Raw genomic sequence first — 21206 nt, 5'->3', positions numbered from 1 at the left:
AAATGCAAAGACTGTTGCAGCCGTCCCCAGTCTCCCCTACTGTCCTGAAGATCCTCAGAATTACAAACACTAATACATCACACAAAAGAGAGGGTGGATTGTATTTCTCACCTGACATGACATGCATTCAGTGAGGTTCATAGTTCGCATGGTTTCTCCGTGTAGAACAGCTGCTCTTCGGTGGTGCCGGGTTATAAACACACACACACACACACACTCGTTAACAACATATCACAGTTCAAAATACTTCCTGTCCATACCGACTGAGTGATTCCTTCTGCATGTATCCCATAGTTGCCAGGGGTGTGCTGTGGCTGTGGCTGTGGCATTAAGCAGCAGGAGTTCAAAAGGAAGTGATGTTGAAGAAGTGTTTTAGTCAGCTTGTGAAAATATTCTGATCATGCCAAGGAGACTAAGTACCAGGTTAATTGATAATGGCCCAGACTGTAGTAAGAAAATAACAAAAAATAAAATACTTAAAAGTACGTCTCTGCCACAGTAAGATTTTCTCTTTTTCTTTGGACCTTCAGTTTAATATTTGCCAAGTTGGCTCACTGTCCAAACTGGCCACCATAACATATGAAACACACCTGGTGGAGACTATTTTGAAGCCACACTTTTATCTTCTTAAGTCAATAAACACAACTATTGTACTAATGCATACTACACACAAAGATTATACTCATACATACTAGAGACGATAGTATATACCTCAGCAAGATATACAACTCATTCTGGTTTTAATCATAATGCTACACACCATGTGTGTTTTGATTTTAAAAAAAGACTGCAGAAAAATAACCCCTGCATATCCTTCGACAAGGAAAAACATGTACATAGTGTGAATAGTTAATAATTATAATTATTTTGTTACTGTCATTATTTATAGTTATATTTGTTATCTTTTTATTGCCACCTGTACTTTTTGTCTATTTTATAACTTGAGTATTTTATTTTATTTGCCTCTTCTGTGAGCTGCTGTAACGAGTAAATTTCCCCTGTGGGGGATCAGTAAAGCTTATCTTATCTTATAGGAAAAGTAGCCTTTTGTTTTCAGGACAAAACTCGTTTCCGCATTTCCCAATTCATTCATTGGTGTTCATGAATCTCTCCAGTAAATTGTATTCTTCCAGTAATGAAGACTTTGGAAAGTACAGTTATTCCAAACATAACAATAAAACAGAAAGAGAAATACGATTGCTGCATTGAACTAGAGAAGAGAGAAGTAGGGGGGTTTCTGATGCCTGTGCAATAACTATTTAAAAAAAAAACAGTTGACAGGGGATTTTTAAACCGCCGCGACTCCGCTCCCTCTGTGGCTCTGCTCATGTTCAGTTTCTATATTACTTTTTAAAAAGCAACATACCAAACAGCAAAAGCAGCGAAACTAATTGTCATGTAGGAATTTCTGTACATCTTTTTTAAAGGCCATTTTATACAATGCATCAATTGGAGAAGCTTAACCGAGACATAATACTGACTGATACAACGGTTTCTTTAGTAAATAAATACCTGGCTGAAATCACTTCCGGTTTCTTTGTTTATCGTCGTGACGTCATCAACAGCAGACGGTAAAGATATTTCTCTCCGCACACAAAAACCCATACAACTCCCCATTAATCCCACAATTATGCGGGGGGGGGAAATAAAAAATACCTTACGGATAATAGTTAATAAAGTCACAAATTTTCACAAAAGTTTCTGTGTACTCTAGTAGTTATAAAACAGTGAAAGGAGAGTGGAATAAAAAGCTAAAGAAATCGTAATACGTTGTTAAATAAAATATAAATTTGCAACTTAAATAAAAAGGGGATATAATTTAGCTACATTTTAGTCTTATAAATGTAGCAACATAGAAAATACATTTATAGTTTCCACATCTAAAACCTGATATAGCTGTTCCACCAAGAGACTCTTAAACACCCTTTGATTTTGATCTGAAATGCTTGCCGTACTCATGTACACAAACCATAGACTGTACACAAAATATATATACAGTCATAGATACAAACCAACATATGGCCACTGGTACACTCCACCTGCACACACCCTTTTTGTTTTTGCTTGTGTCACTTATGTACATTGTTTCTATGTCGCTTGTTACCCCTTTGGTTGAAACTGTGCAGAGGACTGGATTATGTTACAATGGTTTCCACTGGCAAAAATAAACCTGGAGATCAATAAACAATGGCCACAGCTCTTTGTCTTTGATGTGTTTTTGTGTGTGTATGCGTGTGTGTTCACTGCTCTCCTGGATTGGAGTTTTGGCATAGATTTCAAAGGCCTTATCAGATGAAGGTTAGCATTCTGCATGAGTGATGAATAGCCACTCTGTATGCATTATGCTGTATATGTTCCTGTCACTGTTACTATGAAGTCTGCGTGTGTCCAGACCAACAGCACTAACAGCCACACATGTTCCACAGACTATAAGACTTAATACTGCAATGTCAGCGCTGAACTGACTGGGAGGTTACGCAAGCTATAAGCTGTGCAAATGTATTGGGACCATGTCAATAATATCCATCAAAGGCCTGAGTTATAGTGGAAAACTCCACCCTGAATACTCTTCAGCTGCTGTATATCATCAGTCTGAGATGTTCGGTACATTCCAGGAGCCATTCTGCGATGATGTGCTTTTATACATCTTTGTCAGCTGGAGACTTTAATCATTAGGAAAAAAATCCCCCACCCTCTTATGAAACTTTCACATTATTTTACCTTGGTCTAAAATGAGGAAGGTAAAGCCATTTTCTTTCATTTTAACCTGCTGACACGAACATCTGACATGTTTCAAGGGTGGAGTTTTCCCTTTAACACAGTTCTATTTAATCACTTTTTCAAAAAGGGCCTACTTAGGGGGGGAAAGGGTAGTACCAAGGGGAGGGACATTCACATATGTCAGACCTTTACATGAAGGAATTAAATGTATTAACAATGAACACCTTTTTAATCTTGTTTTAATAAAGGCCATGTTGTGACTCTCCCGTAACCCCTCTGCTCAAATATCCTGGGTTCAAATATATTCTGATTTTCTCTGCTGAGCAACATACTTAACTAATTAATAAGATTATGATCATCTACTAATCAAGCAGTATGTTGACGAATGCAGTGACGTTAGCACTTTATGGCTGCTTCACCAGTAAGAGAGATAACGTCTCTTGTTGGAGGAAATTATTTTAAAATGGTTAATAATAATGTGTTTTTCATGAATGATTAAATGAGCATATTGAGGTCGTGGATGGACTGCTAATTGAATGTCTGCTTTAAGACATAATAATCGTCTCTTTTTTATTAGTCCTCTGTCTGCTAGAGCTGCATTGAACCCATGACATTGATGCAACTATAAGTTTTTGGTGTCAGGATGCAAACATCTGCAACATCGACATTTCATCAAACTTAAATATACTCTGAGATATCTTCACTTGGACAAAGAGCTTTTCCTGTTACATGTGGAACACTTACTGAGACTGAAACTGTTTTTGAAGTGGCCTCTTTCATGTATAGTCGTGTACGTCAAGCTGCTGCTTCCTGTTATATGACATTCAGTGGTTTCATTGCATTAAACTTTGTATCTTGTATTGTTCTTTTTAAAAGCCCATCTAGGGTCAGTAACTAGCTTATGCTAATGCTGTTGTGTGTGGCGTCAGTTTACATCGTTCATACCTGTCCTGATACAAATTAACAATAAACAAAAAATATATATATATCATATAATAAATGTAAGGTACGGAAATATGTGTGTGAAAGAGACTGAGAGAGATAGCGCCCACTGTAACTCCAACTGCACCTCTAGACACTGACTAAAGCACACAAACAACAGCTGCACAACAGCTGACAGTTCCCCATGCATTGAACACACACACACACACACACAAACTCATGTCCTGTTGCAGGCAGAGGCGTGTTGTACTTATACATATACAGCTCCAACACACCTGCCACAACAGAGCACAGCTGTCAAGTGCATCACCCTTTACCCTATATGTAACCTCACTGAGCACACACACACACACACACACACACACACATAGAGCCTACTTCTGCACATACATGAGGAAACACACAGTAACTGACACCTGAGCACACATTCGCTCGTACAACAGGACTGGACTTGCACCAAACCTGCACTTGAGGCACCACAAACACCTTTTACACCTCCAGAAGCAGCAACAATTGATGAATGATGACGCCGGCAGATGAGTAATGATCTATGAAAGAGACATGTCTGTTATTATTATAGGGTTTTATGTGAGATGAGTTCTTGTTTAATCCTCTTACTGTACATTTGATAGTTTAGTATGGTCTATATAATAGAATAAGGATCTTTGTATGACTGTTATTAGTTTTGTTTGGCGGTGTGGTTTCCTCACATAATGTCTCTACCTCTGCTAAAGTGCTATGGTATAGTGATAACTTCACAAAATACGTAAATACATCTACATGTGTGCATTTTGTCAATAAACAATTCAATATATACAATTCATAAAAAACTTTTTTTTTAAATCATGCATGTACTGTAAAGCACTTTGCAATTTTTGGGCCTTATTAAGAGTTATGATAAAAAAACATTTTTGTTATTACTAAAGAAATGTGTAGGAAGTAACACAAAAACACTGACTCAAGATATGTTTACTATTTTAAGTGTTTAATCTTCTATCTTTACAGTCTAACTGTTTAATCTTAACTGTTTTACTACTATAATTTCTTTTGTTTTACAGTATGGTGTCATTTTAGGGTTTAAATGTATGCAAAGGTGCGATAAAGGTTAAAAAAAACAAAACACAATATGTAAACACGTCAACATGTGTGTATTTATGTGTATATGCATGTGCCTTTGCGTATCATTTAAGCAACATCACATTAGAGGAAGGGATGCTCGACTGACTATCAGAGGCACAAGGCTGCAATGTGATATTGCCTTTATACAGCAGTAACAATCAACAACGGATTATTTTTTGCTCCACCAACTCAACTGGTTCCACAACTTAACTGAAACTGGACTTTTGTTGCTAAGCAACCCAAACATTCCCCTGCTCTCTGTGTCTGGTTACCATCAGCTGTTTTTTTTATCATGTACATTTATCTGTATGTTTTATCTCGATCAATGTAGACATACGCGGTCTGCGGTTATGTTAATTGACAGTATTCAGAACACCTGGCTGAGGCGGAGTGATACACAGAGTGAAAAGTCCCAGTAATGTTTTTCTTTATATCAGCACTCATGGAATGACTCTTATCCAGTCAGATTACTAGGTCGAACTAACTGTTGTATAAATTCTAATAAATCCTGATTACTTTGTAATTTTTTAAAAGGTTTTATTATGTAAGATTTTTGTTATTATTAAAAATGTGCCCAGAAAATCTCCCAAAATTCTGACTTTTTATCACTAAAAAAAGAAAAATAAATTATTTAAGAAATCTTGCAAAAAAACACTGACTCTAAATATTTTCAAAATAAAACTTCCTAAGATTTTAAACCCTTATTTTGATATTTTACACTTTAAAATGACACGGTTGCCATAAACATGCCGCTGAAAATGAAATCATTCATATGGATTAAATTAATGGTATGGCCTCCTTCAGGATATCTGCTGCATGTTTTATTAATAACACACACAGAAGGAACTGGGCTCAAGGGGAATGCTAATAGGCTTCACACACACACACGCACGCACGCACACACACACAATAAATGTCAGATTCATGCCACACTGTAACTAAACCTCAGCTCCTCCTCCTCCTCCGCCCCTTGTGTTCGATGCTAAAGGGGGCCGGGTCCTTTGAAAGGGATATCACAAATTTCAGTATTCACTCTCTTGAATTTGAATTAAGAGAAAAAAAAAACAGCACGAGAGAAAAGAGGGAACCGAACAGGAGGGCAGAACATTTTATAACCCATAAATAAATAAGTGATGTGCCTCTCCTGCCTCACCCTCTCTAACCATTCCCCTCCCTCTCCGCCCTCCACTCCGCCCCTCAGCTCGGTCCCTCTATCTCACCGTCTCGCTGAGGGGGAGGGGAGTGATGAAAGGAGTATGAGTGACAGATAAGTAGATGACTATGCTGTCCCAGCCCTCATTAAAACTCTGCGCTTATATCATCCGCCGCTCGCGCCCTCCTCCTCCTCCTTCTCTGCATCGAGCCCCCGCAAATGATACCCCGAGAGAGGAGGAGGAGAGAGAGAGAGGCGAGGAGGGGAGCGAGGTGCTGCTCATCAGTTATTCCTGTTCTCTGACCTAACTCGACAACAAGCTCCAATAATGAGACAAAGAGGGATGAGACGCTGATTTTGCCCCAGACCAGGATGTTGACAAGGAAGTGAACTGTCCTAAATTGGCAGATAATGGCCGTGCTGTGGTTCAGTCTGTGACAAATCATTGTCCAAACCTCCTCCACCGTGCTCAGAGAGGCCTCTGAATACTGTAGATCTCCAACATGTGGTCATGCAGGGCGTTTTTGTTTCCATTTACAAGCCGTAACCTATGAATAGACTGTGGGTGAGGATGCACTGCAATAATGGGTTCTCTTTTCTTTCACAGGAAGCTCTGACATTTCATTGTAAGCCAGTGAGTCAAACTGTAAAACCTCCTAACCTAAACAAGTCACACAATGTGCCTCGGCACAAACAGACCTCAAACTATAATCAAACATTATGTTTGAAATAACAAACGTGTCCCTCGGCTTAAAGCGCATGTGGATCAAAACCCACAAGATTACATTAAATGTGTAAAACAAGGCGTAAAACACAACAGAAGGTAAATTAATATGCTTCTTTATTCAGTTTTTTTTCCACTGGTTTTGGTTTATTCATAATCTCGTATAAAAATTCATGAAAAACCTGACAAGCATTTGCAGTCCAGTGTGTTTCTTAAGCCACGTGGACTTTGGAGTGCATGGAGAGGCTCCCTGCATGCTTTCAGCCGCAAAACAGGAAATAATCAAGAGCTAGGAACTTGCAAGTACAATAAGAGAGTGTTAACAGTCTTTTTAGGCACTGAAGTCTCTGGAGTCCCTCAGGACTCGTGATGAAGGATATGTTGGTTCTTTAGTTCGCTGCTTGAACGGATTTAAGACTACATGATTCACATTAGCACTTCCAGTCGATTTGAAATAAATGAAAATACAAATTAGATCATTACTGTCACTGTGACTCAGGAGGTAAACAGGGCCTGGTTTCCCTAAATGGGGTTAGGTAAAGTTAAAACAAAGCCGTGTTGGAGAACTGATAACATCTCTGAACCAGAATGGAAAGGAACAAAAAGCAATCATGTAAATTCTGATGCTAACGCTGACTTAATGACACAGAACAAACGCTGATTCTTCTTTATTACTTGGTCCCGTAATGCTTGGTTGAAGACTGGCCGTACAGCCCGTAGAAGTCAGGGTGCCTGGCTGCCTGCGAGGCCTCCATCAGCCCCCTCATGGGAAAATGCTGCAGGGGCTGGCTGGCAGATAGCGGCCCGTGTGGGGGAAACTCCTGAGAGGTCATGGAGGGGAAGGAGTCCGACGCTGGGTACGGAGGCCGGGCACGAGCGGCGGCAGGAGCCCTGGAGCAGCAGCAGTTATTCAGAGTGCACATCAGTACTTTCCTCCCTTCGTACATGGCTTGTTGAGAGGCACCTCCGCTGGGGAAGTGTGAGGGGAATATGGTCCCTGAGTGGTGGCTAGAGCTGGACCCTAGACCGACCATGTGATGGGCTGAGGTGTCAAGCAGCCGGCTGTGGGCGGGGCCGGCGTGAGGATTCTGGGATAGGCCTTCAGAGGAATACATGGATGAAGCTCGATGGCTCTGGTCAGCCAGGAAGGGTTTTTTGCTGCTGTAGAGCAAAGGTGGATGATCCTGGGAGGTGGAGTTTGTTGTGTTACTCTCTAGGAAAGCCATGCCATATTTCCTCTTCTGCAGTCCTGAACTCGTCCCCATGTGGGAGCCGGCAGAGCTGCTGTGAGACGGGACGAGCTCAAGAATGTGCGCCTCATTGAGCGGTTCTGAAAAGAAAGAGAGATAAGAGGTTAATTATGACTTAAACATATCCCAGTACTTGTTTGTAAATATCTTAGAATACATTTTTCCTCATTTCAATTCAGTCTTTGTAAGATTTTCTTACCTTCTAACATTTTTCGCAGGTGCTTTTCTCTTGTTGAGAGTTCAGATAGCAAGTGAGGAGAGTTGAGTTGGCCCACTCTGAGAGGAGGGATGGCACTAGTCAGGTGTGAGTTTGACCTAAAAATAGAGAAACACACACACATAAAATACTGTTCAACCACTGTTCAAGATTCAACAAGCAGTTTAAACCTTAAGATGCAAGTCAACTAATCTCTATTTACAGATTCTACATAGAAATGTAGAATCTGTAGGCAGGGACGTGGATTTTAGGGACGGCACGTGTTCTGGTTTCCGTTTGTAGTATGCTTGTGGTCCGAGTAATATCGACCAATCACGTATCAGCAGGCTGCGGCGTGTGCAGGAACAACAGTACGTGTAGAGAGCAAAAGCAGGCGGAACGTAATGCGGCGTAATGACATCCCAGCTCCCATCAGGTTCATCTGACAACGATTAACCTTCTTGTTAATCTCTATAAACAGACATCTGCAGTAAGTTCAGCAAACAATCTGTTTTAGATCTAAAAATCAACTTGAGATAAATTCCCTGACGCTGTGTCACAAAAGCCGCTCAGCGTTCAGATTTCCTGACTTCCTTGAATGCAGCAGAAATGATCATCTGACCTCCGTTCAACAAACAAGCATTTATAAGTAGGTTTCTTCTCCTCGTGACGACAGACCTGACAAAGCTTCATTTGGACTTTTTACTAATCTGCATCATGATGTTGAAATCACAAGAAAAACGGGTTCTTTTTCTGTAAACAGCGCAGCACGCGGAAAAGGAAGTCTTGACTGAAAGTCGTTTATCACTAACTGCCGGCTACACGCCCCGGCATGTTCACCGTTGTCCCTAGAGGCTATATCGTCATCAGACTACAGCCGATGGGATCCGAGACTGGATGTCAACTGACGTAAACCTCACGTGTAACACAGTAGAAAACACTAATTTAAGGAAACACTTTCTGAATAAGATCCTGCGAGTAATGGAAAGAGATATTACAAGTGTTGTTGATTGCATATGCCTACTAGTTTATTAAGGCTTTTCCAATTTCAAAAGGTTACATTTCCTGGACAATTCTCTGGATTTAAATCCATCTGTTATCTATACCATATATCCTGTTCAGGGTTGCGGGGGGGGGGGACAACCTTTCACACTCACTCTCTGCCCCTAAGGGCAATTTTAGAGTCACCAATGAACTTAACAAGCATGTGTTTGGACTGTGGGAGGAACCCGGATAACCAGGAGGGAACCCACGCATGCACGGGAAGAACAAGCAAACTCCACACAGAAAGGCCCACTTCATCCGAACCGGGATTTGAACCAGGAACCTTCTAGCTGTTAGGCGACAACTACTAACCACTGCGCCCTGGATTTAAATCACTGGTTAAAAATAAATTGTTGTTGGGAGAGCGTCTAAAAGCTTGTTCTTAATTATGTGAAGGCTTCAGACACACGTCTTGCTCCTTAATGAACCTTCACATCTGATTGTGTAGCATGAAAATGAAAAATAGTTAATACAATCTTGTACGGGTAAAGTGAATTACATTAGAAACACAGGTGCTCACCTGTCCATTAGCAGCTGGTAAGGTTTTGTGTTCTGAAAGAGACAATGAGACACACAGGGCATTAATATTGTGGAAACAGGTTTGTCTGCGATACTGTATTTAGTCGGTGATTGTGCAGCTGGTCAGATGTGAACGTATATCAGATAAATTAAAGGAATATAACCAGAGTCGTACCTTCATGAAGTTGACACTGTCCGCTCTTTGGAATAACGTTTGAACTGAGCTCAGGAGTTTCTCCGCCTCCTGACGCTTCTCGTTGAGCTGCAGGACCTGCTGGGAGTTCTTCCTCACGTACGAGGTGAAAGTGCTCTCCAGCATGTGCACCGTCTCGGCCTGGTTCGCTTCTAGCAGCGCATGCATCCTCTGATACTGAGCTCTCACACGCTCCTTCAGCTCAGACACTGCATCCTGTGGAGAGGGGTGGAGACAAGTTGATTTGCAAACATGTGCACACACTTGAGAGTTATAAAATGCATTACACATAAATGATAGTGGGAGGGTGCCAGTTTTACATATGAAATACATTTACATGCAATGGCTTGTACAACTCAGCCTGTTAAAGTAGCTGTATAATATTTTTGGCGCTCTGAAAGGAGGACGTTTGTTCATCTATGAGGAAAGTTACACATAACTTTTGATTTCCTGTGCAAGTGCAATCTTAACCTGCTTGTTTCAATTTAACAAACATTCTTACCACTTCTTTCTTAATATTCAGGGGAGACAGTTATGGAGTAAATTTACTTGAGTACTTTACTGAAGTACATTTTGTGTACATTTTATCTGTACTTTACGTGAGTATTATTTTTTGAGGAAACGTATTACTTTTTTTGAAATGAATAATCATTCGTATCGTTTTAAATGTTTGCTCTGTTTACCGCGCACAAACTTTGTCTGGAAATCTGTAGCATGTGAGTTTAAAAATTTAAATAATGTTTTTTAAATAAACATAACATAGCTGGATGTACATCCATGTATTTTTGACTGCACTCGTGCATCGTGAAAATACTATGTTTTGAGTTTGAATACTTAAAGATACAACCTGGGATACTTCAGTTTCTTGCTCTTTAGTGCCACCCACACTTTCCAATTTAACCAGGCGTCTGCGGCTGGCTCCCTTTGTAACGGTTCTAACTCTTGATTTTTCCTCGCTTTCCTTTTTAGACTGTTTGCCTTCATCTGAGCGTCCAATTTGTTTCTTTTTCTTTGGATTTTCACTTATTGTTGAAGTTGTATCTGTAGTCATCCATCTTTTCTTTGTTTGTTCAGCCATAGTAGATTACTGTTTACTCGCAACACTTGCAGAGAGCGGAAAAAGCAGCCGCTTAGCTCCGCCTACCCTCTCTGGCAGACCAACCACTGCTGGGTGATGGAAAATGCGTCACTAACTGGGTCGCCACAGACACCCAGTCCATAAAAATCTGATATACTGCAAATGCAAAGGCTTTCATCAGTGGGCCATAGGCTTATTCACCATTGTGTTACCTCATTCGGCGATAGATAGTGATTTAACAGACATTTATTTACATGAAAATGTTCGAGATTGTACCTTTAAGTACTTTAAAAGTACTCCAGTGCTTAAACTCAAGTAATAATCTGATCTGGAGTAATATTTGATCAGGAGTGTCTTTACTTTGACTCAAGTAATACCTCTGTATATATTAGCATAAGCATGTAATCTAAATAAATTATCATTTACACCATTCAGCAGAAAACAAATAAAAACCTGGGATTAAAAAAACGACATAATGCTTCAGTACATCGAACTGAATCGGTGTGTTCAGTTATGCATATTTAAGTGTATTTGTCTTTCTTTCTTTCTGTTCTCTTGTTCAGGACTGAGGCAGGAAAGTAATTTGTAAAATGCATTTTTCACACTAATGCACAAGCCATTCAAAGCTTAAGCTAAATTACATTTTCTTTTCATTTCCCAACAGTGAACAAAGGTGCAGAGTCATTTCATTACAGCACAGCGGAGACTAAATTACAGCCCAATGACAGAGAAGTGAGGGACCAGCGCTGAAAGTGGTCCAAATCGTGTCGTACTGTACCTTCATCAGCGTCTTGTCTGACTCCAGCTTGGTGAGCTGCTCATCGATGTTCTGAACACGACCCTCCAGCCTGTCTTGCTGCCTCATTAGCATGGCCTGTGGAGAGATGACATATTGAGAGATGGATTAGACAGATGCACCTCAACAAGATACACTGAAAATAGAAATAATAAACACACACACACAGTCTGTCTTAATACTCGGGGCCTCTGCTGTGACCTCGGCAAACCTGGGATGCCGTTCATTAGTCACTAAGACAACCTCCTCCACAATCCTGATGAGACGGAGGAAACAGCAGCTGCCAGCAACAACCACATGCATTTATCCATTAGGCAATTGCACAAATCCATCTCTGATTGCCTCCAAGTTTATCGGGGACCGTGCTACATCAAGTGAAGTCCATTGTTGGGACCGGTCTACTTCCTGTGTGGGCTGAATCAGAGTGCAAAAAGAGCCGGTAAACACAATCCTTCTCCATTTACTGCAGGAGACGGAAATCAATCTGCAGTCACAGGCTGACAGCTAACTAGGAGCAGGGGAGGGCAGGTACGCTTTTTAATGAACTGTTTCTGCATGGGAAAAGGCACCATGCCCAAATAAGAGAGACCCGCTGTCATGGCAACAAAGCCTTGTGTATGTATTTATATGTGAAAGCTAATGTGTATGTGAGGGAGGAAAAAGTGTGTGTAGGGGGGTCTCACTACCCCGCTCTGCTTTCTCATTTTGCCACATGCATCGCTCCCATTGTTTGCATTGGCCTCTGTGTCAGTGACAGATTGTCACGTCTGTGTGCACAACGCCGGGGTCCGCTCTCTCTCCCTCTGCATGAGTGTGCACGGGAGAAAAAAGGGAACGGCAGGAAAGGCAAAGTGCTGTGGGGGCTCTGCTTGCACATGCCAAGAACGGACAGAAAGGAAGCGTACAAAAAGAGAGTGAAACCAACAGAGGGAAAGTTTGAAGCAAAAAAAAAAGAGAGAGATAGGGAGAAAGAGGACATTCCTGCGGTCTCTAGTGAGCGAGTTTCAGGGTAGCTACATTGTGGTATCACAGCAACAGGCCTCTTCAGCTGCTTACAACACTCATGGAGTCTTATGTTGAACAACCGGCTGGCCACTAAACTAACCCACAATGAATACTTTCAAGAGTGAGTTAGTTTCTGTAACAAAAGTGCAAAAAAACATTCCAAATGACACTAAATACGAGCCACTACACGCTACAACCACACATAAATGTTATTACTTGAAACTGACTTAGGACTGTAAACCATGGAAGCAACAAGGGACTGACAGCATGATAAAGGAAAGGACTGAAAGTGTTAAAGCAGCATATATTGATTGTTTTCCCCACTCAGGGACAGAGGAACAACCTAATGACACACCCAGCAGAAATTCATTCGGAGTCGTGTCTCTGGTTTAGCTGCTGCTGTGGCTGGTGATGTTGACCATGAGAGTGGTTAGAGTGAACCAGATCAGTTCTGTTGCAGGAAAAACTCTGCACAACAAATCTTTACAGTCGTTGCAATATGAACACAGCAGAAAAGGCAGTCTGGAACTTTAAAGTGACAATCAGGAAGATTTTCATGTATATAAATGTCTATTAATCTATCGCCGAATGAGTTAACACAATGGTGATTGAGCCTATGGCCCACTGATGAAAGCCTTTGCATTTGCAGTATTACAGACTGAGTGTCTGTGGAGACTTTCACAGAAAAAAATCACAAGCGGCGCCCAGTAAGTGACGCGTTTTCCATCAGCCAGCAGTGGTTGGTCTGCCAGAGAGGGTAGGCGGAGCTAAGCGGCTGCTTTTCCGGTCTCTTCAAGTGTTGCGAGTAAACAGTAATCTACTATGGCTGAACAAACTAAGAAAAGATCGATGACTACAGATACAACTTCAACAATAAGTGAAAATCCAAAGAAAAAAAAACTAATTTGACGCTCAGATGAAGCAAACAGTCTAAAAAGGAAAGCGACCGTCAGCCAGGAAAATCAAGAGTTACAACCGGAGCCAACCGTGGACGGCTGGATATGTAATAAGTGTGCTCCTGCAATTACCGTTTATCACCATAAGGTGCCAAAGAGAATGAAACAGATGCAAACGATTGGCCTATCACAGGAAACCCTGCATTTATGAACCAAGCATTGACGTCATCTACCCTCAGATTGTTTGGTGGCGACTCAGGCTAGCTGGCACAGTGGCTGAGGAAGAAGAGAAGAACGAGGAAAACGTGCTTGAGGAAGACTAAATATCAAAGTTTCTGCAATTTGGAGTTATTTTGGAGACAGGGTAGACAAACATGTACAGTGTAAACCTAATAAAGCTTCAAAATATCTTCATACTGTACATCTATCTAGTCATATTATCATTGCAACGTTGAACAATGTTATCGCACATCGCATTTCTCTCATGTCATGAAGGCCTGAAAACCAAAACAAAAAGCTGAAAGAGGCTAAAGAGATTCAAAGAACGGAGGGTATTTGCTTCTCTCAGAGTCTTTTGATCGATTGTTCATTTAAAAATAAAGATCAATGCAGCTTTAAGTGCTTAGAAAAAACATTGCATTGCCAGTAATGTGATCATGCATTAATGAGTGCATCTCTGTTGCAGTGTGGACCGTCAGCTGGGATCTAACAAGAGATGTTCACCTTCTGTTTTAATACTAAGGCCCATGCAGTGTGAGCACACGAGGAGAGATAAACCTGAGCTGTTGAAGCAAGCCCAACATCATAAAAAGTGAAATTATACAGGTGCTGGGGACACGAGCATGCCTTTAATTAGCCTTAAACCTACGGTGCAGATTTTTAACTGGGTATGAAACAGACTGAATGTACACTGATGCCTCGACATGACACGAAGAAGCAAACTAGACCACCGGGAATAAGATTATTTCAATACAGTTATTTTAATGTCTATAACAGCTGCTACCAGACGGAGCCGTTTACAGCGCACAGACCAGAAGTTCGTTTACAATTTGAGTGATACATTTGACCGTTTAAAGACAACAGGGTGGATTTTTAGATAGAAATCAGACGTCTGCAGGAGTCAACAAGATCCCCACAAACCCACACAATTACCTTACAGTAGCTATAAGGTAACTGTATGTTGTTTGTACTTTGGGGGGCAGTAATTAACAGGTACGTGCATGCCAAGAAAACAAGCATATAAAGTGCTAGGGATGCACCATACTGGATTTTTTGCAGATATCCGACATGCCAATATTTTCCAACCCTTTTTTCTGATTGCCGATTTCGATAGTGATATATTAGGCACGTTTTTTTCACCTAAAAGCAGAAAACATCAAGTCTCCCCTCCAGTGGAATTGATATCATGCCTACTCTTTTTGTAGCGGCCCACTGGCAGACTCTTGAGATGGGCGATTACATTTGTAGTGTTGAATGAATGAGATTTGGCTCCTCCTCACATGGCCGATGCTGAGCACGACCTTGCTGTCCGTTTCGGAAACTTTGAAGAACTGCCATACCGCAGAATGCAGTTTGGCGCACACTTGCATAAAGCTTTTTTAGGGGATCATCGAGCATTCAGGCGTAATTAAAGCGTTGGAAATATCTGCTGATATGTAATTTTCAAGCCAGAATCTGCGTGCCGGTAATATCGTGCATCCCTATGCTTTGTTGTTTTTCACCGTAGTGCCTGCAGCCTCAGCAAACTCAGTCTCACAAGCTTGGCAACTATCCTTACTCTCTTCTTTGGATTCATAGAGCACATTTGTATTTACTTTACTCTAAAGGTACCCTGTGGAGTGGTAAAGAACCGATGACACTGCAGAGTAATGTTATGCCGAGCGGCTCCTTTTATTTGTTTGTATCACCTGTTCTAACATGAGGGGGGTTTTTTTGTGGTCTTTAATCCTGTGTCACACACCTGTACTACATCTTGCTTATACAGACAGTTTCAGCTGAACCGTCCTGTTCAAACAATCTGATCATACCCATAACGGCTGCCTCTGCCCTGTGTAAAGTCAGCTTCACCCACTTTTTACTGAACTGTGTGCACACACTACAGACAGCACACTTGCATTAGTTATCAGTCCTAACGCAGCTCAGTGGTTCCTCAAACCTACCGTGTGACTGTTGCTTTGACAAAACAGGAAAGAACACTTTGTTGGTTTATTGCTATTGTAACTGGTGCATGAGCTGCTTCATGGAGACTGCCTTTCAGCGCATGAAACTGTGTCTTCCTCATTTTCCCATGTTTCCTCCCCTTCCCTTCTTGCCTTGTTGTGTGCCTGAAATAGCAGAGGGGGGACAGGAGGGAACAGTCTGGTTGCTGATCTCTCTGCAGCAGCGTGAAAGCCTACCTTTATCAAGATTAAACCCCGCCAATGATCACTTTCCCCACTGTCCTATTTAGGCATCCAGACACCCGCGGGTTGCCAGGAAGCTCATGTTTAAATGAGGAGCCTCGGGCTCAATGAACAGAGAGCCTCTTTCACAATCAACTGACAACTATTCCCCACGACTGATGTCAATGGACTGCCCTCAGCATTCTGGGGGAACTGACTCACTCCAGCCCAGATACAAGACACTGCAAGCGGCCGAGCCTCCATAAAGATGGTTTCCTGCTGAGGTGCCGGAGAAAACCAAGGTGAGGTTGCGTGGGAGGGCTCCTCCTCCTCCTCCGCCTGTCCCAGGGACGACATTACTATTATATTACCCTTCCTTTCTCGTCTTGAAATTACCAGCACGCCAGCAAAAGGTTACTGCAAACGTCTCCTTTGAGGGCCAAAGATAACTAAAAGATATGAACATAGCTGCATTGGTTTTCCCTCTTTGTTTATCCCAAAAGCAACAAGAGTGCTGCCAGGGGAATTTAAAAATCCTTTTACCAAAATAGACCGCAGCTCTGTCAAGGAGAACGACCTCTCAGTAAGTAAAGCAGAGGAGCCACTCCGGCCTTGAGTTAGAAGTTTGGCTTTAGCTGCATTTATCAGCATTAAAGTGCACTCTCTTGTACGCCTGAGCACCTAAGCATGGACAGTGTTAATCTGAGAGAAGCCAGGACCTCTGACTCCTGGATAACTCCATTTACCCTGCGAACATACAGCTGTGAAAGAGAGAAAGATGGGTGGGTGTGTGCATGTGTGTGTGTGTGTGTGTAGAGGGCAGCTGTGGAAAGGGCTGAACAGACATCTTTTGTCCCAATAATAGCCCCGAACCAGAGCAACAGTTTGCACCGAATACTTCAACCGAGTTTAGACGTTAGTGATCTACACGCTGAAAAGAAATGCAGGTGTAACTTTCCAAACTGGAATAATGTGATCACCGCAACATGACAGATGTTCGACCTAATCTGATTCTCACTCACGCCTGTTTACGGATCGGGAGGAGCAGGGAAGAAATGTGTATGAGGCAGCGTGGGTGGCTGTTTTTTAACACCTTGCCACTTATATTTGACTTGTGAAAACTGAACTTAAGTAAAGACTGAAAGAGAAAAACAGAAGTGGACCCAGCCACGACACTTTGGCCTCATTCAAGATGCATTCCTGTATGCATCCTGAAGACAACCCCGCCTAAACAGATAATTACTCACTTTGTGTCAGTAACATTATGTAACAGGGTCATATGTGACTTTATCTTTTGCTGTTTTGTTGTTGAAATTAAACAAAATCTTTATCTTATATTTGACTGAAAGGTCCTCCAAACTCTGTAATCTACTAAAGCTGTAGTTCAGAGCCCTCGGTGCTAATTTCTTCTTCTGTGGTTCTTCTTATACATTCCTTTTGCGCCCTCCTCTTTTGTACGATTTGTACGTGAATGTCATTTATTTTTGCTTGTATATTCACCTAATTCATTCCTTGATCATATTCTGCTGTTTATGTTTCAATTACAATGTTAAAATGTCTTTTGCATCCTGTCAATAAACTGACTTCTATGAACTCAGACAAAAAATGGTTGTTTTAAAGTTGTAATCTCGAAGATCTCAGTTTCGTTCACTTTGGATTACCAGTGTGCATTTCCTCGTGAACCACCCCTGAAACTGATCACTCCGGCTAAGATAAACAAACTACATGTGGATCCGCCCTCGCACTACACAGGGGTCATCATTTCCGGTGGCTGCAGATTGCATCACAGCACTTACCCGGGGGCACAGGGCGGCTAATGTGAAGGCGTGGCTGTGTGGAACGGCCGGTCTGATCAAGGTTAAAAGCAGTGTGTGACGTATGCCAGCATGTGTGTGCATGCATGTGTGTGCGTGCTATTATCTACCCTGAGGGGTGGCTTTCACCTGTCTGGTCCTTTCACATCAGATAAAGAAAGAGGCACAGAGAAGAGGCCTTTATAGACTGCTGGAGTGAAAGAAATGTTTGCTTTCTTTAAATTCGAGGACAAATATGGGGAAAAAAAGTGCCTCCTTTAAATCTTTAGACAGTCACCTGCTTTGCTGATAGTTTGAAGTGACTGTGTGAGTAGGAGAGTGTGCGTGGGTGTGATTTATCTACCTGCATTTGTATGCGTTGCGCGTCCACATCGCAGACTGTGTGTCTTTGGTTAGTGCAGTGAGAGATGCAGCAGAACGGACACAGAGCCACCTGCTCCTCCTCACAGTGGAGCAGCCTGTACTCCTCATGACTGGGACAGGTCCAGGCGCTCAGCTCCTCAGCGTCCACTAACAGGTGTCCCGGTGCGGCGCACGGCTGCTGCAGGTGAGTCTGGATGTGAGTCTGGCAGCAGGGCTCCTTACAGCGCAGGCAGACCTTCCGCACAGGCAGCGGGGGGCCTCGTCTGCAGAGGACACAGTGCAGCACAGCGGGGACTTTCTCAGTGTTCAGCGCGTTGAAGCGCTTCACGATGTTGGCCAGCTTAAAGTTCTTCTCCAGCGCTGGTTTCTGGTCGTACTCATGGTTGCATTCAGGACAGCGGACCCCGGCAGTGTCTTTGGCCCACGCCTCAGAGATGCAACCTTTGCAGAAGTTGTGCTTGCATGGAAGCTGGATGGGTTCATCAAAAACATTCAGGCAGATGGGACACAGGAGCTCCTCTTCGAAGCAGTTTTTCCAATTTTCATCCATGACTTCAGCTGGAAAGTGGTGTTGTGCAACTAAAAGGAGCAAAACAGAGAATGATTTACTGCATTTAAACTTTCTTTACTTAAATCTCGTCTAAAATGGCACAAAGAATCAGGTGGGAAAACAGCAAATGGAGTATTAGCAGGCCGACTTTAAAAGAAACAGGTCACATTAAGAGTCAGAATAAAATTAGAACTATATTCTACATAGGATTACTACTTCTTGAAGGAAACAACCTTGTGAAAATTAAGCTTTTCACAGTCTTAGTTCTACTTCATACTGTCCAAAACGGCACACAAAGAAGTGGGCCAAGCAAACCCACAGGTGAAGAAAAGAAAGTCTTTTGATTTAAATGCTTTTGAATAGCACATTACAATAGCAAATGGAGCATTAGCATGCTAACTTGAAACAGGAACAGAAGATTCACTTCAGTTCGAGCAAATCTGAGAAATATATTCCGCATATGAATGACTACTTTTTGAAAACAAAACCTCTGAGAAAATGACGCCCGGCTTTGTTTCTACTTGACTTAAATCTGGCACAGAAAGGTGTGCATAAAGCATCCTCACAGGTGGAGCTTTATGAGTAATATTACAACAGGAAAGGGAGTATTAGCAGGCAACAAACTACTTGAAAGGAAACTGGTATGATTAAGTTAAGTCTGAGCAAAATAAAGAAATGTATACTACATACAGATTACTACTTTTTATAGGCAACATCCTTTTTAAAATTAAGCCTACCACAATCTTAATTCTACTTAAATCTTGTCCACAATGGTACAGAAAGGTGCGAGCCAAGCAAACCCACGAGTGAAGAAAAGAAAATCTTTTGAGGTAAAGGCTTATAAATAGCAAATGAGGCAGTATTAGGCTGTCGTAAAAATAAACAGGTAAGATTAACTCAAGAGTGAAAGAAGAGCAGAAAATTGTGGGCCTATATTTTAATAGGCTACCACTATGAACATAAAGCCTGTCTTATTTTTGCTTGAATTAAATCAGAAAGATTTTGGCAAAGCAAAACTACAGGTGGACAAAAATATGAGGTAAAGGTTTATGAATAGTACTTTAAAATCACATGAAAGGAAACTGGTTAGATAAACTCAAGAGCCAAAGAAAAAGGAAAAAGAATTATACCTTTGGATAAGTACTTTTAGAAAGAAATACCCTTATAAAAACGAAGCCTATCAGAGTCTTATTTATACTTTAATTAAAATTAGAAAGATTTTGTCCAAGCAAAACTGCAGGTGGAAAAAAATACGAGGTAAAGGTTTATGAAGAGTCATTTAAAGTACACAGAGCACGAGCAGACTATCTTTAAAGGAAACCAGTGAGATTAAGAAAAGTCAAAGTACGAGTAACCAGTTAAACTTCGACAACACATGCCTAACTATTGTCATAATAAAACAATCGTTGGGGAATTCAATACAGGATTATACAAGCTGTGGCGTTTGAAAGCAAGTGACAACTTGCTACAGAATAACACTGAAACGGGACTCTGTCTAATGAAGTGTCACACTGACTGAGCGACATTGACGCTTTATTTCTAAGCGAAGACACCCTCATCTACTTCCAATACAGCATTATGGTAGACTAAATACATTAGGCGTATTCTTGTAGTAGAAAAGCAACGTTACCAACTATTTATTTCCCATGTCGTCGGCGGACTCCGGTGCTCTGTAAAGCCGAGGAGCTTCACTTCCAGCCCGCGAGGAGATCCAGTTCGTCCGGTTAGATTAACGCAGCCAGTCCGACGGAACGTTACAGCTCGGCGCGTGGGGTTTTATCACCGGTTGTGTTTTCGATTTCCCGTCAACTCTTTGACTAATATTTAATGGTAAGTGCGGGCAGACTAGTGACTCGTCGGCAGGGAGCTCAGTGCTTTCACACCGACAGCCCCCCTCCGACAACGTGACCCGTCACTGAGTTGATAAATAGACGGGGAGGAGCCGAGAGGAGGCGGAGGAGGAGGAGGAAGGCCGGGGAGCAGGCCACAGCAAACTCTACCGGAGAGATTGTAAATGACCAGGAGACATTTGTGTGACCTGTCATCCTCTGCACCACTGGTTCCCATAAAGTGGAGTCCTGGCTGGCTGGGTTAGAGGCCCTCAGGGGCCCATGAGAGGGTTAGTGCACGAGGAGAAACATTAAAGCACTGAATCACACATGGAAAAAAGGAGGGCAGTATGTATGCCTTTCTTTTTATAATAATAACTACAGCCTAGAGTGCTTTACAAAACAAAATCAGATTAAAAAAAGACACAATGACGATAAAACAAACCCATAAATGAATAAAACGTATTGATAGAAAAACAAACAAACACAATGAAATATAGTCAATGTTATGGTAAGGCTAACCCAAATTAAATTAAAGGATAATTATAAAAGATATATCTTTGATTTCAAGGGTGTATGGCATCCCAAGATCAATCCATCCTTATATTAAATAGTAGCCTATTAGCCTATATT

The 21206-nt window shown here is 41.7% G+C and overlaps 1 protein-coding gene across 1 annotated transcript; it reads right to left on the bottom strand.

Annotated features, from left to right (window-relative positions):
- Positions 1 to 6759: 6759 nt before the first annotated feature.
- On the bottom strand, positions 6760 to 20640 carry trim8a (tripartite motif containing 8a). Its single transcript, XM_069658562.1, has 7 exons — positions 20375 to 20640; positions 18175 to 18773; positions 11718 to 11813; positions 9844 to 10077; positions 9670 to 9701; positions 8109 to 8224; positions 6760 to 7989 (listed from the first exon to the last, which is right to left on the bottom strand). Exons 2-7 carry the CDS (start codon positions 18742 to 18744, stop codon positions 7331 to 7333), a joined length of 1707 nt encoding a protein of 568 aa, XP_069514663.1. The 5' UTR covers positions 18745 to 18773; positions 20375 to 20640; the 3' UTR covers positions 6760 to 7330.
- Between the last annotated feature and the right edge of the window lie 566 nt (positions 20641 to 21206).

This window comes from Semicossyphus pulcher, unplaced genomic scaffold (genome assembly GCF_022749685.1).
Source record: "Semicossyphus pulcher isolate SPU_LCO1_2020_fin unplaced genomic scaffold, fSemPul1.0.p SCAF_12, whole genome shotgun sequence".
Lineage (NCBI taxonomy): Eukaryota > Metazoa > Chordata > Actinopteri > Labriformes > Labridae > Semicossyphus > Semicossyphus pulcher.
This window is presented reverse-complemented; position numbering and strand designations above follow the sequence as displayed.